General features: G+C 47.4%; 1 protein-coding gene and 1 non-coding gene across 8 annotated transcripts in view; both read right to left on the bottom strand.

Moving 5' to 3' along the window:
* Positions 1-19,450, bottom strand: part of PRELID3A (PRELI domain containing 3A) — a 47,667-nt gene that overhangs the window by 1,627 nt on the left and 26,590 nt on the right. For 2 of the 7 annotated variants that reach the window (XM_061131406.1, XM_061131407.1), the window contains exons 2-7: positions 12,487-12,655; positions 11,805-11,894; positions 10,691-10,761; positions 10,495-10,612; positions 9,621-9,697; positions 44-9,293 (exon numbers count right to left, since the gene is read on the bottom strand). In XM_061131406.1, coding sequence (XP_060987389.1) covers positions 9,269-9,293; positions 9,621-9,697; positions 10,495-10,612; positions 10,691-10,761; positions 11,805-11,894; positions 12,487-12,624 — 519 coding nt within the window. In that variant the 5' untranslated portion in view covers positions 12,625-12,655 and the 3' untranslated portion in view covers positions 44-9,268. The remainder of the gene's footprint in view (positions 1-43; positions 9,294-9,620; positions 9,698-10,494; positions 10,613-10,690; positions 10,762-11,804; positions 11,895-12,486; positions 12,656-19,450) is intronic. The other 5 variants (XM_061131409.1, XM_061131403.1, XM_061131408.1 and 2 more) reach the window with 5 other exon arrangements.
* LOC133047889 (small nucleolar RNA U3) lies at positions 18,019-18,232 on the bottom strand. The gene has a single exon (XR_009690892.1). It is a non-coding gene; the product is annotated as a small nucleolar RNA U3 (small nucleolar RNA).

Raw genomic sequence — 19,450 nt, 5'->3', positions numbered from 1 at the left:
CTTATTTGCCAGATGTATTTTAAGCTCTTCTTGCACTAGGTACCTGTGACAGGTGTGTGACAAGACCTCAGCTCGTAATCCATATGCTCACTGACTGAGTCCAGGGCACAGTCCTTGCCTTGTTAACAGCTCCTAGGTTCTGCAGACATCGGAACCAGGAAGGGAAGCTCTGGGCCTCCCTTATTCAACTGCGTCTTTCTTTCTCCTTTCCGGCCCCTGGTGAGGAGAAGCTGTAGAGTTGCAAATCATTAGTCTAGAACTCCATAAGAACTGTTGTGGGTAAGGGCTGGATTACAAACTGATGTGTCAGGGCCCACAGTTCTGCTCTCTGCAGTGTGTGCATACATACATACACACAGCTATCAGAATGTGCCTTTTCCCCTCATGCTGGCCTCATACATCTAGAAATGTCTCCTTTGGCTCATCCAAAAAAAAAAAAAAAATTGAAGAGCTAAGAAGCTACTTAATATAAAGCTTTGCTTACACTAGTTAAATGCTCAGGTGCAGTTACCTGGCAGATTGAATTCACAGTGCTGTCCCACCTTGTTCCACTAAACTGTGCATGGTGTGTATATTGATGTATTTTAGAATAGATGTCACTATGTGGAACATTCTCCAGCTGTTTTTGCTGTGGGGTTTTGATGCCAGTGGCACAACCTGCCTCTTACATGTGCACTATGAAGCAGAGGACGTGAAAGGGCTCCAGCACTGACAGGACACAGTACTTGTGAAGCAGGCTCCTGAAAGCTGGGGCATCAAGGTGGTCACTTGTGTCCCTGGGGCTTAGAAGCTGAGGGATCACCTGGATGTTCCACTCACCTGGGGGCCTGACGGTGGTTCCTGTTTTGGGATGCTCTCAGAGCAGCTCTGATGCATCTATAAGCTGAAGGAAGGAGGGAACTTCCTCCCCTATGGAGCAGTCAGCACAGAGGGGCAGCCTCACTGGAAGGCACCCTTCTGCATGTTCTTCTTGGCCTTGGTGTCCTGTCATTGCAGGAACTGTCAGTCAGTCCCTGACCTACCTCCCCTGTTCCTTCCCCTGTGGTGACACAGCAGAAAAGGTCACATCCAAACTTTGCTGGGAGCGCAGTGTTTGGGAGAGTGGGAATGCCAAAGAGAGGATTTCTGGAAAGCTTACCTGAGTATCAAATTCCTCAGTAAATTATAAAAGCTGTGGGAAATCACAGAGAAGGAAGGGGGAGCAGCACGATTCTGCAAAGGTGGACAGACCTCCTTAACAGTGTAGCTCCTGCAGAAGAGCCGAACGTGAAACAGAAAACAAAGTAGCTTCTAGTTTAAAGGGAAGAAATTTTGATCTTGGACACCCCAAAAGTAGAAGATGCCTGAGAAGATTTCAGCTGTCCACAAGAAAGGGAAGATGACTTGGGTCTTCCTACCACAAGGTCATCTCAGGAGTCAGACCCATAGATTGTGAACTTGAACTAAGCACCGTGAACTTAATGGCTAGACATCCCCACTTCTGTGTGGCTCCCTGCAGCAGCCTGAGGTATTCTTCACAGTGCATCTGGTGGTGGACACAGCTTCATGGTAGGAACTGGGGCTCACTCTGCTCCACAATGGTAGCTACTGGCAGAGAGAGCTCTGTAGGACCTAAGGGCTTCCACCTTGGTAATTGGGGGGAAAAAACAAGCATAAATTAGTGAAGTAGAGTCTGGTCTCAAATATGAAAACTGGCTCTGACTCAGTTGCTCCAGCTTGGCAGTGGAACAACCCTCAGTCCTCACACCTTGGGAAGACCGCAGCAGTGCTTCCTGACTTCAGCAGTGAGGGTGCTGGATGAGGTGGTCTCTGGGTCACTTTAATCAGGAGAAACATGATGTGGGGTCAGAGTACCCATGCTGCAGACACTGAGCAGAGTCACTGAGAGCCCAAGTCATGGAACAGAAAGTGGGAGGGATCTCTGCAGTTCACACTCGCCCTTTCACCGAAGCCAAGTGTCATTAAACAGTACTTCTCTGTATTGACAAACGTGATTATGGCAAAGAGAGGTTCAGTTTTACTATTTGCTGTAAAAAAATCTGAGTTCATCTCCCAAAATTTAAAAAGACAGATGCATTGACATATATTAATAACAAGCAAAAAACAAACAACCCCCTTTTCACCTGCTGTTTTGTGCAGGCACCATCCAATTACTGCGGTTCATCTCCCAACCTGCTGGATGCAAAGGCATGGTCTGTTTTGGTAGGTCTCGTCCTGCAGTGTGACACGTGCCCCGCTGCGTGACGTGTCCCACTGCAGATGTGAAGGGAATCGAGTGGCTGGGTAGGGTGGGGAGTGGGTACATGTAACAGACTGTTTAATTGCATTAAATGGAAACAAATGTACACACAAATCTTGCTGTTCAGCTTAATAAAAAACAAACGGTTACCACACCCACGGGGCGGGGTGGGGGAGTCTTAGTCTACACCTCCCATTCTGGTAAGGGATCCCAGCCCAGAAGCTTATTTCTTTGGCCCGCTCAGCCCTGATTAAAAACATCCAGGGCCAGGCATATGCTCTTTCCCTGTGAAACTCCATCAGTGAGCAGGTGCAGTAGTGGATTGGAGCCCTCCTGTCATTCATGCCACTGTTCACCTCCTGCTTCTGCCTCACATGGCTGCACAGAATGTGCCCCCTCCCCTGGCACAGCTGCTTCTGGTAGTTTCTGGACTCCCGTGTCTGCAGTACCTGCTGCTGCTCCTCTTTCCTCCACCGCATCTACTACACTGTTTCATGAAGACACAGATCTTTGTCAGATTTCTTCGCTGCTACGTCCCTAGATTTGGAAAACTATCTTGCATACAACAGGTGCTCAATAAATGTTTCTGGAGTGAATGGATGAATGAGCAGGTTCAATATGGAAATGAGAATAAGTCAACAATACAAAGATAGAACCATTAACATGTCTTCCAAACAACTGACATAGTGTGTAGTCAGTGCTCTTTACCACGTAAGTGCCACGGACAGCCATGTTCTTCCTTTAAGGCAGGAGTACAACCCAAAGTCAGAAGTCACTGCAGCCCAAAGGTAGCTGATTAGAATTGGGAGGTTTGAGGCAGCAGCTTCTGCAGCTGCTGGTTCCCTGGAGCCTGCAGAAACCCCTCTTATAAATGCCACTCACCAGATGGTCCTCTCCAGGCTCCTGTCCACTCCAGAGCCCTGGTGGAGCCACCATGCACAGCCCGGCCTCTGGACCAGCTTTTTCCATTAACACATCGGTAGTCAGATATCAGAGACCCTGGAGACCTATAATCGAACTGCTGTGTGAATGCAAATCATGTGTGCATCAGCACTGAGCTCATACTCAGGACCTTTTTACTAATGCCCCTTTCAAAGGATGGTAGTTAATGCTTACTAATCATAACATTTTGATTAAAATGTATGTGCCAACTGGGCTGAAATAAAACATCCCAAACGACTTCAAATTTGTCATATTAAAACAGTTTGGCCAAGAAAAGAAAATAAGGGAAGATATGAAGACAAGCTTTATATTAGATAATATGTTTTTAAATGTTTTGCTGGTTTTTAGTAGCCAATATTAGCTCCCAGTAGTTGAGCATATTGCTGATTTCACTCACCCGATGCACAGCAAAACCACCCTGCCGACTCCAGGCTGTGAAGGAAAGTGCAGCATTTACTGCAGGACACCAGCCCAGAGTTAGCACAGAGAACGGGCAGCTTGTGACCAAACACCCAAACTCCCTGACAGCTTTCAGGTAAGCATTTTTATTTTTTTATATATATTTTAAAATATTTATTTTATTTGACTGTGCCAGGTCTTAGTTGTAGGATGCAGGATCTTCAGTCGCAGCATGTGGGATCTAGCTTCCTGACCAGGGATCAAACCCAGGCCCCCTGCATTGGGAACATGGAGTCTTAGCCACTGGACCATCAGGGAAGCCCCCAGGGAAGCGTTTTTAAAGGCAAGGTAAGGGAGGTCAGGGGTGCCTGATCACTTGTGGACGTTTGCCCTGACTGGTGGGTGGTGCAGTACAGGGTGGTATTTCTAGACTCTACATCATCAACCATCTGGTTCCAACCACTCGAGGGGTCTGCCTGCTGATTGTCAGCATGCAGCTAACTTCTCCACTTCATGGGGGTTACTATTGGCAAATCATCTCAGGGTAGGGCTCAGAATATTACCTATAGCCCTTGAGGAGGAACTAAAGGTCCCTGACTTTAATGACTAAACTATCATTGCTTTGACTTGCTTGACTGCTGCACTTGCTTCTCCATTTTTGCACTTCTCTGATTAAATCTGCTCTGGAAATTGGGCAAGGGCTAAGAGGCTAATGTTTTTCTACCAACGAGAGGTGGGGAACACAGGATGGCGAGGTCTGTCACCAGGAAGACCCAACAAGATCCTGCTTGGTTTCAAGCACTTTTCCACACCAGGTACTGTGTGAAGCACTCTCAGCCACAATCCTGATACTCGGTTCTGAAGCAGGTGCTGTGCATGCACTTGTTGTCTATCCGAAAGATGGGAATGTAGCCAGGTGGGCATTTGCCCAAGGTCAAACCACTAGCCCAGCATCACATGTGAGGTCCAGCCCTGTGCTCATAGCCCTGCTTTCTCTCCACCTGCCTTCCCCACTGAGGGCTATGATTCTGAACCCAGTTCTCAAGTCACCACATACTCAGTGAGTACCAAGGGCTGTGCATGCAAAATAAACATCTCATCTCTGCTTCTGATCAGAAAAATATGTACATGAATAGTTTAGAAAAAATGGTCCAAAGTGATATAAACCTCTAGGAATTTATAGTAAGCTGCGACCTGGTATCAGTCAAGAACACCTTCCTGGAAACAGATTTCCAGGAGAGAGGGGACCCAACATCCCCCAAAGTGTGGTCTGATGACACCTGGATCAGAATTGTCTGGGCCAGTGCTTAGACCTTGGTTTTGATTCCTTCCAAAAGATAATGAGAGCAGGCATTGAGGAAACTGACCACAACATATTAAACACCACATACAACAAACCTACAGCTAACATCATTCTCAAGGGTAAAGAGCTAAGAGCATTCCCTCTAGGATCAGGAATAAGACAAAGATATCCACTGTTGTGACTTTCATTCAGCATGGTGTTGGAAGTGCTAACCATGGCAATCAGAGAAGAAAAATAAAAAAGAATCCAAATTGGAAAAGAAGTAAAACTTACTGTTGGCAGATGACATCACACTACACAAAGAAAATCCTAAAGATGCTACCAGAAAACTGCTAGAGCTTATCGATGACTTCGGTAAAGTTGCGGCATACAAAATTAATGTACAGAAATCTCTTGTATTCCTGTGCAATAACAGCAAAAGATCAGAAAGAGAAATTAAGGAAACAATCCCATCTACCATCTCATCAAGATACATAAAATAGGAATAAACATATCTGAAGAGACAACAAACCTGTACTCTGAAACTTATAAAATGCTAATAAAAGAAATCAGAGATGATACAAACAGATGGAAAGACATGTTCTTGATTGGAAGAATCAATGTTGTCAAAATTACTGTATTACCCAATGCAATCCATACCAAATTACCAATGGCAGACCTCCCTGGTGGTCCCGTGGTTAAGACTCCACTCTTCCAAAGCTGGGGTCACAAGGGATTAATCTATAAAATACACAAACAGCTCATGCAGCTCTGTATCAAACAGTACAACCCAATCAAAAAATGGACAGAAGATTTAAACAGACATTTCTCCAAAAAAAGGATACAGATGGCCAAAAAAACCCATAGGACACCAACATCACTTAACTATCAGAGGAATGCAAATCAAAACTATAATGAGGTATCAGGTATCATTTCACATAGGTCAAAATAGCCACAATTTTCTTCCAGAGTTTTCTTTCACATAGGGATTTATTTTAAGGAATTGGCTGCCCTAATTTTGAAGGCTGCCAAGTCCAAAATCTGCAGAGTGGGTTAATTAAGATTCATTCAACACCCTACTGGTTAGTTTAGGTATCTTGACTAAAATCCAGAGTTCTACAAAAGTTGATTCCGTTGTTTTGGTTTTGTTTTTTTGGCCAGCTTATTGTTTGTTTCAATAGGAGGATTGATTCTCAGAGCACCCACCTCTGCCATTTTCCATGATGTCACTATTTTTGAAAATTTTTAACCTTTAATTTTGAAATTAATGTAGACTTACTGGAAGCTTCATACCCTTCACCCACTTTTTCAGTAACGTCTCACATACTTGTAGCACAGCACCACAGCCAGGAATTTAACATGCGCAGTGCAGCACAGAGCGCTTTTAAAAGATCACTTCAACAAGGCTTGGCTGTATGAAATTTCACATCAGAGACAAAGAGACCCTAAAAGCTTTCAGAGAGAAAAAAAATAAAGCCATATACAGAGGCTCAGGAAGTGAAGTGGAAAACAATGAAGCAGTGCCTTCAAAATTCTGAGACCAAGTATTTTTATCTACATTTATATGTCCAACCAACCTTTGAGTGAAGAGTGGGAAGAGAAGGGACATTTTCAGATGTGCCAAGTCCTGGAAGCTACTGTGGCATGTCCTTCCCCATTTTATGGTCAAAGAGAGAGGAGGCAGAGAGGCCAGTGGACAGGGCTCCAGGAGGGGAGAAAGGCCAACAGCCATTTGGCTGCTAGTCAGAGTGAGATGGGCCTCCAGGAAGGACAACACCAGGGAAGTGAGAAAGGGGTGTGTAACCTATGGGGTTTGACCTGCAGCAGAGGACACTGTAAGGTGCTGCAGAGAGCAGGTGAAGAACATGGGGGCATTCAGCCAGGGACTTTGAAAAAATAAACAGATGAAAAGGAAAAGACATTACCTTCAAGGGGGAGAAAAGCTACATAAAGAAAATATAGAGACTCCCTTGGCGATCCAAAGCAGGGGCTCAGGTTCCATCTCTGGTCAGGGAACTAGATCCATATACCACAACTAAAGATCCCTCATGCTACAACTAAGACCAGACCCAGTCAAATAAATTTTTTTTTTTTTAAAGAAAATGTAATTAACATATAGCTTTTCACTTGGTAATAAATAGTAGTTATGTATGTTTTAATTATAGAAACAATGTGATTTTAACCATAAGTTACAACACAGCTATACTGGAGATGGGAAGATGTGAGAGAGAAAATAACCATCTATCATAGCAGGAAGTCAACAGATTTTGTCTAAAATTGTTGAATCAAGAAATAGCAGAGTATGCTCATTTATTTTAGGAATCTAACAGTAAATGCCAAAACTGCCAAGAGAGTCTACAGAAGGGTAGAAGCATGCTGTGTGGAAAGGGTTAGAGGGATTGTTTTTGTCATAAATCTTTTAACTATTTTACCTTTAAAGCTATGTGCATAAAAGTCTCAAAGATAAAAATGAATTTTAATTTTGGATTGGAAGTATTGATATCAAAGGAAAAGCAGTATCTAAAACAATGTGGTAGAATACAGTTCCACCCCTCCTTTATGGAGGAGAGCTTCTCTAGAATTATCATTTAAAACACACAAAAATTTTATTTTTGAAAATTGAGAAAATTAAAACTCCTAGTTGGAGGTACCTTGATGTCAGCAGAACAGCTGAGAGCTTGGAACTACCAGCCCAGGCTGCAGTCCAGATGGTGGTACCAGACAGTGTACACAGTCTCATCACAGCCAGAGGACAGAGCAAATGGCTCTCCAGGCCAATCCTAACTGTCCCTGTGTCCCCGTCAGGGTGGATGCCTGACTCTAGCATGTGCAGATCCGTGAAGGGGTAAGACAGGGACACACGTCAGCTATGTCTGAGGTAACAGCTGATGGCCAGATGTGTGAAGAGACAGGCAGTGAGCCTGTGGATCAAGGGCAAGGGAGGGGAATAGGGTATCCTCTGCAAAGAGAAAGCTCTTTAGCGAGACCCCAAGAATCGACAGGAGAACCGAGACTGAAAGGGGGAGACAGATGAGGCCCCATAGCCGTCTGAGCAAACCAGGCTCAGGCTCAGCAGAGTAGGCGCGTAGGCTCAACGTGCAGTTGAGCAGCCTGCCCTGCTCCCAGCAGGTCGGCCCCACGGGCAGTGCCACTGGTCAGGCCTGCGGTGCTGTAAGGTCACGGCCGACCAGCCTGATGGTGGCTGGTGACGATGGCTGTGACCCAGGAGCTCCCGCCTCTCCTAGTCCAGCCAGGACCATGCTCCGGACTCACTTCTTCCTTCGCTTCTCTTTCTTATTTTGGTGAGGCATCAGATTAAAGATTGAGGCAGCTGAGCTCTAGTTTGTGAGGCAAGAGAATGTGATAGGGTCCACAACAAAGCAACAGCATCAGACACACACCAAACACACATGCACACGTGCAAGTAGGATGCTCAGCAGTCAGGTAGGCTCTCTGCCTGTGATCAGCTTAGTGGTGCATTCAAGGAAGAAGGCCATGACCTTGGGTTCAAGGTGAAGGTTCTGGCAAACCTATGCATCAGTGCCTTAGGCAAAAAGCAGGAAACTCTTTAAAGGAGCCCAAGCCACAGGGCTCATGCCTGCTGACTGAAGCACCAAGTGTGCTTATGTGCTGCAGACAGACCAACTGAGGGTGGGAAGTGGGGCCAGAGCTCGAAAAGCTAAGAGTAGGAGGAGTTCCAGGGCAGGAGAGTAAGGATCCTCTCAGCAGAGGGAGCAGTGAACTCTGACCTTATGAAGCAGAGATGACTGCTGACCACACCAGCATCAAATCTGCCCTGACACCCCAGAGGCTCAGGAGAAGAAAACAAAGAGTATTTGAGAAGCTCAAAGAGATGCTGGGAAACGACTTCGAGCACTAAAAACAAAGGGCCAGTGATGGCACACGGCTGGCAGCAGCAGGAAGGGTGACCTACTGGTCACAGTGCTGACACCTGGGCCCAGGGCATCCGCACAAGATCATGGGCAGGCACTCCAGTCTTACTCCCAATAAAATCCCCTTCAGATCAGCCCTCCACACTGGACCTGCTGGTGAGACCCTCCTGCTAAGGATACAGCAGTCCCAGAACACATGACTGCGTGCTGAGAACCGCTTGCAGGAAAAGCCGAACTGCCCTCGGAGACGAGATGACAAACCTGAACACAAATCTCGCCACAAAACGAGCTGGTGCATCACGACGAGGATGAAACCAGTTCGGTCTTTCTCTACAGGGCGGGGCCCCGCACAGAGGTGCATCCCGCAGACCCCTCCCAGCACGCAGGCCGCACACGCCGCTGGGAGCCCAGTGGGCGCCACATCCTCCCGGTTCAGGAATCCTGTAGTTACCGCCGCTAAGCACAGGGGACGCTGCAGGCCTCGTTAGCTCAGTGCGCGTTCCGCATTTTCAATTATCCACTCAATAGCGGCCCAGCCCTAAAGCAACACAGAGAGAAGCCAGTGCGCTGTCAGAGGTCGTCCTGCTGTCTCACCGAAGGGCAGACAGTAAGCTACGCGGGTCAGGTGAACGCAAAGGAGACACCAGGCCCAGAAACAAGGCAGGCAGCACACCTAATTCGAGCCCCAGCCAGAGCTCCACGGAGCCCCACCCCATCCCTGCCGTCACCTCCTGAGGCCTCTCAAACCCCTCCATGAGCGGCCCCTAACCTCCACTCCTGAACCTCGGGTGTGGGGTAACCCACCTCTCCACCTCCATCTCCCCCACCATCAGCAGGTAGCTAGCTGCCCCGGGGCGCCCCTGACCTGGTCTGGGGTGCTGTGGGATGGTAACGACCGCTGAAGAAGCCGTGATTCTCAACAGGCCTCCAGCACAGCAGCCCCTAAACACAGGAAATGAGAGGCCTGCATTTAGCCTCACCAAGTCTCCCCTGACTTTTCTCATAAAGGGCTAAGGGACTCTGTCCTTGCTGAGAGTTGCCTTCCTCGTAGAATATTCTTCTCCACAAACACTCAGGCCTGCCCTAAGCCAGACCATGGACATACAAAGTGAGTTGTGTGTCTATCCTCTGGGCTCACACTGTGGATGTGATAAGTGCTGCTCTGGGTCGGAAGCGGGGGACACTATCCTGAGCTAAGCTACTCTCAACCTTCCTCAAGTCTGGATTTTTCTAGAAACACGGCAGACTGGTCCTGTATCGTGACTGGACTAATGCGCCTAAATGCAAGCATAAACAGCTCTCAGCCAAGCCCTGACCTGAGTGCACTAGGAAGGGAAGGCTGAGGTGCCGTGCCATTGGTCGCAGACAGAAACCAAGGGGGAAAGGAGAGCGGGGGATGGCAGAAAGGGGACTGTATGCCCTGGCAAAGAGTTGGGCCCTGGCACCCATCCTTCCCAGGGTCCCTCCACAAGGCTCACTCCCAAATCCTGCCAGAGGTACTCAAAATGCCAGTTAAATACAAAACTGCTAAAAATCCTGAGTGTCCTGCATGCCTACGCCCACACTTGTCCTGGATGTGTGGGGTCTGTCTTGTTAAGAGCCCAGGTAGCTCAGCTGCTGCTGGAAGTGGTGGCTTGCCTCGCTGGCCTGTTACCCGCAGGCCTGGGGCCCTCCCCATTGCATAGGCTCAGTAGGATGCCCACTCCTTTGGCCACCCCCCCAACAGTGAGAGGTGGTACCTTCTTTGCATTGGACGATATCGTGTTGGCCATTAAACTCTCCAGATAGCTGCCCAGGCTGACTCCCTTCACGGTGATGACAGCTTCCTGAGTGAGCACGGTCCTGCAGGAGAGCGCGCTGGAGATGAGAGGCTGAGCAGTCTGGAGGGGGAGCCACTACCCCGCCCCGCCCCGCCCAGGAGTTCAGTCCACTTACTTTCCTGGGTCCTCCGGGTGGGATGTGTACACCAGCCTCTCACTCACCGACACCAAATTTGTGAGTGTGATCTTAAAAAAAGGATACAATGGCTCTAGGTTCTACTTCTCTTGCATTTCCTCCCAAAATGCCCACAGTCTCACAACTCCACACCTGCACTTACTGGAGCCAGAGCAGAAGGAACGCCGAGGCCCACACATCCTGGCCGCTGTTCTGGTGATACCACCCTCTCTCCACACCCCACACAAACTTGAGCCTGGCTCATGAGCAGTCACCACTGTATATGCAATGTTTTTATGCAAGATGCTGTTTAATAAACCTTATTTTCTTTCCTTAATCCTCAACCACACTGTGAGGTCTGTTCTTTCTTTTTTAAATGAGGAGCATGAGACTCAAAGGCTGATCACTAACACTCACAGCCACACAGCAACTTGGTGATCACCTGTCCTCCCCAAAGCCATCCCTTTGACCCTCCTCCTCCCCTTCCTCCTGAGCCAGAACTAGCCCCCTCTACTGACAACTCGACTTTCCGCAAAGAGGAAGTGGAACTTTCTAAGTAGAGAGAGAACAATATATAAACCGTCAGGAAAGGCCAATGTGCAAACACCCGCCCAGCTCACTCTGCCTCTGTGGAAGGGCTGCCTGGCCTGAGGGAAGGAGCAGCTGACTAAGGTCCAAAGGGTCAACTGGGAGCTTGCATCTGCAGTGACTCCACCCACAGGGTAAGGGGATGGCATAACCATGCTCCAGCCCACCCAATTCCCCCAATATGCTCTCTAAATCTGCATCAGGCCAATATCAATGGTTCCTGATTGTGAGACAGGAGAGAGGAAGGCGGGAGGAAGTGGCTGTTTCAGTGGCTGCTAAGAGACACATGTGCTGCTGCGGGCAAGGCAGCAGCTGAGGGGGGGCCGGGGAGGTAGGAGTCTGTCCCCAGGTTACAAAGGCGTGTTCACATCATTATGTGTGTTCTTCAATATGTTTTTACACTGGAATAAAAAGACAAGATATTGCTAAAGCAAACTCAGCCTTTCTATTAAAAGATCACAGACCAAAGGTGGGCTGGAAACACAATTAAATGAAGACATTATGCACCATTGTGGCTACTGCTTACATTGGTGGAGCAGAGCTCCATTTTCTTTTCCACTGGATCCACGATAGAATGTTCTCTGATGTATGTCAAAGTCCTACTGGTCCCCAAAATCTGAAAAAGAAAGTGAAACCAGCATGGTGACGTTGTCATGCCCTCAAACACTGCATGTCACTTCAGATCAGCTACTAATTTCTTCAATCAGTCTGCAGCAGCACCTCCAGCTCCTCCAGCAGCTGTTGTCCAGCAGGTGGGACAGACAGACATATGAATTAGGGATGGAGGGACCGGCACTGAGATGGAGGAGAAAGTGGGGTAGGACCTGGGACACTGAAGTCAGGGTCTGGCTGGTAAGTCAGCTGAGGACCAACCTTGCCCCCTGCACCGCCTCCCCACCCCAACCATCGCTGTACAGAGCCAGCTCTGGGGCTCAGGCCACACCTGGCAGGGCAATGGAGCTGCAATGGGGCCTTCAGAGGTGGGAAGCGGGAGTTGTGGGGGTTTGGGTTTCCTGTGGGGGGTGTCACCGCCATAGGTGGGTCAGGGGACATGCTGAACTCTCAAGTGAACAATTAATTCACAGAGAACAAACTATATCTCAGGCTTCCCAGAAAGCCCAAATGGGAAGGCTGACACTCCCTACATATGGGTGCCAGCCAGGTGTAGACAGGCTGTGTTGGTGTAGCTGGGCTCCCAAGGCGCTCACCGCTCTCACGAGGCTGGGCAGCCCCCACTCGGTGCTAAGGAGGCGGTGGCTGTGAAGCCGGCCCCGGCCATCCACACTGCGCTCCAGCACGTCGACACCCACAACACAGGGGTTCATGGGATTCGGGTACTTCCTCATGGCCGCCTTGATGACTGTGTCCCACGGGTGGCTGGAAGAGACACAACCACCAGCACTGAGTGGCAGTGTGTTCAAAGTCAGGTCAACCTGATCCTTGAGCTTGTTCCAGATCCTGGATCCCTGATCCTCCCAGCGACCAGGAGGTAGGCAGGGATGGGTACAGAGCAGACTCAGGCTGGGCCGGCCCTGCTTAACTGAGGATTCCTCCTTCGCCAGTCCCCCATAGCCTAAGGAGGCAGGATACTTTGGTATGCGGCTTCTGGACAGCGACACTGTTCCCATCCCCTTCCTGTCACCACCACTGACCTCCACACCCACACACTAACTATGCTGCTCCACAGGCTGCAAGGCCAGGGCCCATTTCTGCCTCTGCCCACACAGCCGCAGTGACTGCAGGGGCCCTTTGCTGACCGCCCACCTGCCTCCACACTGCAGCCTCGTGCCACAAGCCAGGACAGCACACCTGCCTAGCTATGAGGTCCAGAGCAACTGCTTTGCTCCAACTTCTAAGCAGTATGTGACCTGAAATGGCTATATATTTTTTTCTGATTATTAAAGTGTCTATATTTTGAAAAATAATGAAAAAGATGAGGAAAACAAAAATCCACAATTCCACTACCTGGAGACAAATCTGTGCATGTGTCCCCATGCCGCCCCCAAGGCTTGTCCTGCAGACGCCACCCCTCCCTCTGGTCTTGAGCCCTGGAGAGGGGTGGACATCAGCATCCCTGTTGGTTTCCTGCCATCAGAGCCTGCACAGCTGCCCCTGCTCCCAGGGCTTCAGGCCCACTGAGGCCAAATGCCGTAGGGCCACAAAGGGCGCAGAGTCAGGTCCTCAGGTAGGACCTTCCCCAGGCCTTGCTGTCCTGACCGTTTCTCCAGGAGGCACCAGGCAAGCATTCAGCCCCAGAGGCAGGTGTCTCCGCAACACATCCTTCCCCAGATAACAGTCCAGACTCAAGACCTGGAGACATGCATCCATGTGCAAACATGCACACACTTAGAAATTAAACTGGGGTCATGCTCCATGCATGCACAAATCACCTGCTTTTTATATGGAACAGATGATGAGCACTTTCCTGCATCACGAGGCTATTTTCAGAAATATAGGACTGTAACTAGTGGCACAAAAAGTCACCCTATGGTATAGCCAGTCCCCTCTGGCAGATTATTTTGATTACATCCAACCTTTACTGTAAAATGAAGGCAGTAGTGAACATGTGTGCACACCAGGCTTTCAACATGTCTATCTGTCCTTAGGATAAATTTAGAGAGTGGAATTACTAAATTAAACATCAAAGATCATGAACATATTGAAGAATGTTCCATATTTGATGTCCTTTTTAAATATAACTTTATCATGGTCACTGACCATGAAATTTACTTTGTCAAATTCACTGACCATGAATTTACTTTATCCTCATAAAAGGCTCAGTTCAGTTCAGTCACTCAGTTGTGTTGACTCTTTGCGACCCCATGGACTGCAGCACGCCAGGCCTCCCTGTTCATCACCAACTCCCGGAGTTTACTCAAACTCGTGTCCATTGAGTTGGTGATGCCATCCAACCACCTCATCCTCTTTTGTCCCCTTCTCTTCTCACCTTCAATCTTTTCCAGCATCAGGGTCTTTTCAAATGAGTCAGCTCTTCCCATCACGTGGCCAAAGTATTGGAGTTTCAGCTTCAACATCAGTCCTTCCAATGAATATTCAGGACTGATCTCCTTTAGGATGGACTGGTTGGATCTCCTTGCAGTCCAAGGGACTCTCAAGAGTCTTCTCCAACACCATAGTTCAAAAGCATCAATTCTTTGGCGTGCAGCGTTCTTTATAGTCCAACTCTCACATCCATACACGACTACTGCGAAAACCATAACCTTGACTATGCCAAACCTTTGTTGGCAAAGTAACATCTCTGCTTTTTAATATGCTGTCTAGGGTGGTCATAACTTTTCTTCCAAGGAGAAAGCATCTTTTAATTTCATGGCTGCATCATCTGCAGTGATTTTGGAGCCCAAGGAAATAAAGTCTGCCACTGTTTCCACTGTTTCTCCATCTATTTGTCAGGAAGTGATGGGACCAGATGCCATGATCTTTGTTTTCTGAATGTTGAGCTTTAAGCCAACTTTTTCACTCTCCTCTTTCACTTTCATCAAGAGGCTGTTTAGTTCTTCACTTTCTGCCATAAGAGTGGTGTTATCTGCATGTCTGAGGTTATTGATATTTCTCCCGGCAATCTTGATTCCAGCTTGTGCTTCATATAGCACAGCATTTCTCATGATGTACTCTGCATAGAAGTTAAATAAGCAGGGTGACAATACACAGCTTTGACTGACTCCTTTTCCTATTTGGAACCAGCCTGTTGTTCCATGTCCAGTTCTAACTGTTGCTTCCTGACCTGCATACAGATTTCTCAAGAGGCAGGTCAGGTGGTTTGGTATTCCCATCTCTTTCAGAATTTTCCACAGTTTATTGTGATCCACACAGTCAAAGGCTTTGCCACAGTCAATAAAGCAGAAATAGATGTTTTTCTGGAACTCTCTTGCTTTTTCGATGATCCAGCGGATGTTGGCAATTTGATCTCTCGTTCCTCTGCTTTTTCTAAACCAGCTTGAACATCTGAAAGTTCACGGTTCACGTATTGTTAAAGCCTGGCTTGGAGAATTTTGAGCATTACTTTACTAGCATGTGAGATGAGTGCAATTGTGCAGTAGTTTGAGCATTCTTTGGCATAAAAGGCTCATCCCAGGTCAAAAAGTTAGCAAGAGGATGCAGATGAAGAGTCGGGCCTCCCAGCCCCTACTCCACAATCTTTCAGTCACACAATGGCCTCTGCACTGTCAGGTCCAGACACCCTGCTCTTTAACACAGAAATGTTTTTTCAAGTTGTGGAATTGTGTCATTGTGCTAAACACATTCACCAGATCCAACATAAGGGGATGAAGGAGCAGAGACAACTGGTCCTGATCACTCAGCAGAGTACAGGGAGACTTTCTCCTTAGGAAACCACCATCAGGGCCACAGTGCACCACACTTTGGGGAAGAAGGGAGCACCCACAGACTCATGAGAACAGAAGGGGGAGCTTTCACAGTGAGTGAAGCTGTATGTGCATTTTGTAAGTCAAGCTCCCAGAGAGTCCCATAAAAATCATTATGCAGAATAGGCTATGCCTCCTAAAATTACTTGAAACTATCAAAGTTGACAAATATTTGTAATCAAGCACATCTCACACAAAGTTTCTTTTATATAGAAACCCTGCATCTTTCTAACAGATGATTTCAACTAAGCACAATGTGTTTAAAATATTCATAAAAATAATTCCAGACATCAATAGAATGACACAGGAAAAGACTAAGCATAGTATTTTTTAATTACAAGGTTTAAGTACACAAGTTAGTATCACACACTTCTTGATTAAAGAAAATAGCTCAGGGACTTGCCTTATGGTCCAGTGGTTAAGAATCTGCCTGCCCAAATGCAGGGGACATAAGTTGGATCCCAGGTCCAGGGAGATCCCACATGCCACAGAGCAACTAAGCCCATGAGCAGCAACTACTGAGTCTGCGTACCTATAGACTGTGCTCCACAACCAGAGAAGCTACCACAATGAGAAGCCTGCACATCACAACAAAGGGCAGCCCCTGCTTACCACAACTAGAGAAAGCCTGAGCGCAGAAATGAAGACTCAGCACAGCCAAAAATAAATAAATTTAAAAAAAGAAAAGAAAATAGCCCAATACTCATTTGATTGGCTAAAGCTGAGGAGTCTAAAATGTCAAGTGTCGGGAGAAGGTGAGAGCAGGAAGCCAGGCCTACGGGTGAGTATATGAACTGGCCCCACCCCTGGGAGACTCTGGTTGATGAAATTCATTCTTGGGATAAAGGTCCCCAGCTGAGGCTCAGAGTGATACAGAGGCCTGGGAGCTGCCCCAGGGAGGCCTCTATGCCTGCATTTCAAGAATGCGTCAGCAGCAGCACTGAGGGCTGGGGGCAGACGGCTGGGCTAGCAGAGGGGACAATTCTGGGTGCCACACCAGGGTACTAGAAAGGAAGAACAAGGCAACTCTATGCTCAGATAGAGTGTAGGAAAGAGGAAGTGGGGTGAGGTCTGAGGTCTTGTCTACAGCAACCCATGGTAAGGGGCAGTGGGCTAAGCAATCATCAGTCATAAGACTCCCACAGCCCAGAAGAGGGTGCTGGTGCTCATTATTCCAGCCTCCAAACATCCATAATGACTCAAAAATAAAAAAAAAAAAGATGTAGGAAAAGTCCTTGGAGCCCAAGCAACCCTGGGTCAGCCCAGCGGTTCTTGAAGTGAGGACAACAAAGCTGGCTCCCAGGCCCCTCTGGGAGCCTGGCTGCTGCTGAGAGGGCCTGCCCTCCTAGCTGCAGGACACCAGCCGAGGTTGCAGGAGCCCCAGTGAGGCCACAACTGTTGGCCTCTCCCCAGGAGTGACAGCCAAGCCAGGCTGTGTGGCACTCACTGCTGAGTGGCGCATTCAGAAAGTCCACCAGCACCAAGGTCTGTCCCTGATAGTAAAAGCCCTCATTTCCCACACCAGGACCCCTGGCTCTGGGCAAGGGCACAAGAAGGACTGGGAGGCCTCACTGTGGTTGGAAGCGCGGGTGGCTGCAGGATGGGGAGGGGGGTTGCTGGGTAGAGAGGGGAGTCCAGTGGTCCAGTCCAGTGCTTCCCGGCTATCACTTCTCCTCTAAACCACTGAACACAAACTGTAGTCACTCAGACATGGGTGTTGGACAGGAGTCTGCTTAAAGATCAATGAAGTGATCCTGTTACTTAGAGGAAAATACCTGACAGCATTTGCTGCCAAAGATAGAGTTTGAGCTTCACAGAGACAACTGGAATTTTAGAAAGCCGGCATCACTACCCGATGCTTGCCCCACGTTGTACCTGGTAACCACACAGCCTAGTGACTACTGCAACATGTCACAATTCACAGGGAGGAGTCATTCAAAGTACCAGACAGACCAATTACTCTGGTCAGTCGTGGTGTCAGGTTTCCCGCTGCAATTAATCTGAGAAACTATGGTTTGTTTTGCTATAGTAGCAAAGAACAGCCATGACAATTTTTAAAGATTTCTGAAATACTTCTACCTTTCCCACGTAGGTTTTACTCACATACAGTGTGTGAGGCTGGGTTTTAATCATTTACTTGAGCCAAAACAACAGAGTGCAAGACTGAACACAGAAGCTGATGGAAGCATCAAGTCAGCATCTATGCTGCCTGACATTATCGAAATTAGCGAAAAGTAAACAGTGCCACTCTTACTACTTTGAAAAGTTTTGGAAGCTACAGGTTTTTTAAATTAAAAAATGTTATGTTAATGTCATGTGTTTATTATGGTTAATTTTTTTTTTTCTTTTTTTAACAAGACCACTCAGATGGTGTTCCCTCCCTCTTACTCTTCCAAAGGAAGAGAAGAACGATCATCAATGGCCAATAGCAGCTGCAAAAGCAACACCAAAGACCGGCTTCACGCTCAGGAGAGAACACTGCATCTCTTCCTCATGGTTTCGGGTGCTCTACACAATCAGAGAAACTTCTCTAGTAACTAACTATAGAAATGATCCCTGAAAGTATAGTCTTTATTATGGTTAATTTTAATAAATATTTTAAAACTTATCAGTCTTAATTTCTAATGTGGTAAATATTAGTAGATTTAACCCACACCAGTATTTTCTAAGAGTGTAAAGAGGTCCTGATGCTAAAGAGTTTGAGGACTTCTGGCCTAAGTAAGCCCTTGATTACATGAATCACAAATAGATACAGAAGTGGTCACCACAGCATGATTTTTAATAAGGGAGAAATTATGTCCCTTCAATAAGAGAAAGGATAAATGGTGTATGTATATACATATACACACAGATCTCAAACAGATACACACACACATCACAGGAGCACACTGTTGAGAAGAAAAGGAAACTGAAAAGCACTGTCCAAGATGGTGCCAGTCATTTCTATTTTAAAACAATGAACAACAGTACATTCTGTTTAAGGGTGAAAACAGAAACATCAAGTGGACCTTCAGGAGGCTGCCCAGTAGGTTCATAACTGAGACTGCAAGTGGGAGCGAGAAGGGAACACCACTGGGGTGGGGACAGCGGACACTGGGCACTGCAGCTCCTGCCTGCAGAGCCTCATTTCTCTTATTTAAAAAGGATGGGGGGCCTTTCCCTGCTCCCAGCCAGAGAGCAAGCCCGCTTTAGGGCAGCCTCTCCTCCAAACCCTACTTCCCTGAGATGACACTGCCTACTAGATGGCCATCATTAAAAGTCCTGGGGTCGGCTAGAACCCACGTAGCATACATCCTTGACTCTGTTAGAAATCTACTCATACTGCTTGTGCCAGTAAAGATTTTGTTATAGGTCCACCTGAAATCTCAGGTGTGAGGATGGGATTTATAAACCTGTAATTATAAGCCTGTTAATTTTTAAGTACCCCCTTCTGTATGTTTTTATTTCAGTCCTGTGTTTTCCACTACTATTTAAACTACTTTAAACCAAAGAGCTCTCCACTACTTCGGGTTTACACTGCCCTCAGCTCTGTCTGATCTCCATTCCTAGGGTTTCTTCAGTGCATGAATACTGGAGGAAAACTTGATAAAATCAAAATTTCTTGCACTTCAGCAAAGGAAACCATAAACGAAAAGACATACAGAACAGGAGAAAATTTTGCAAATGATGCAACTGGTTAATTTTCAAAATATACCAACAGCTCAATACAGAAAAGGGGGGAGGGGCAGAAGACCTAAGTAGACATTTTACCTCCAAAGAAGACATAGAGAGGGCAGCAACTATACTCCAA

Source organism: Dama dama, chromosome 27 (genome assembly GCF_033118175.1).
Source record: "Dama dama isolate Ldn47 chromosome 27, ASM3311817v1, whole genome shotgun sequence".
In the NCBI taxonomy this organism is placed as follows: Eukaryota; Metazoa; Chordata; class Mammalia; order Artiodactyla; family Cervidae; genus Dama; species Dama dama.
Note: the sequence above shows the minus strand (reverse complement) of the source record. Positions and strands in the feature narration are given on the sequence as shown.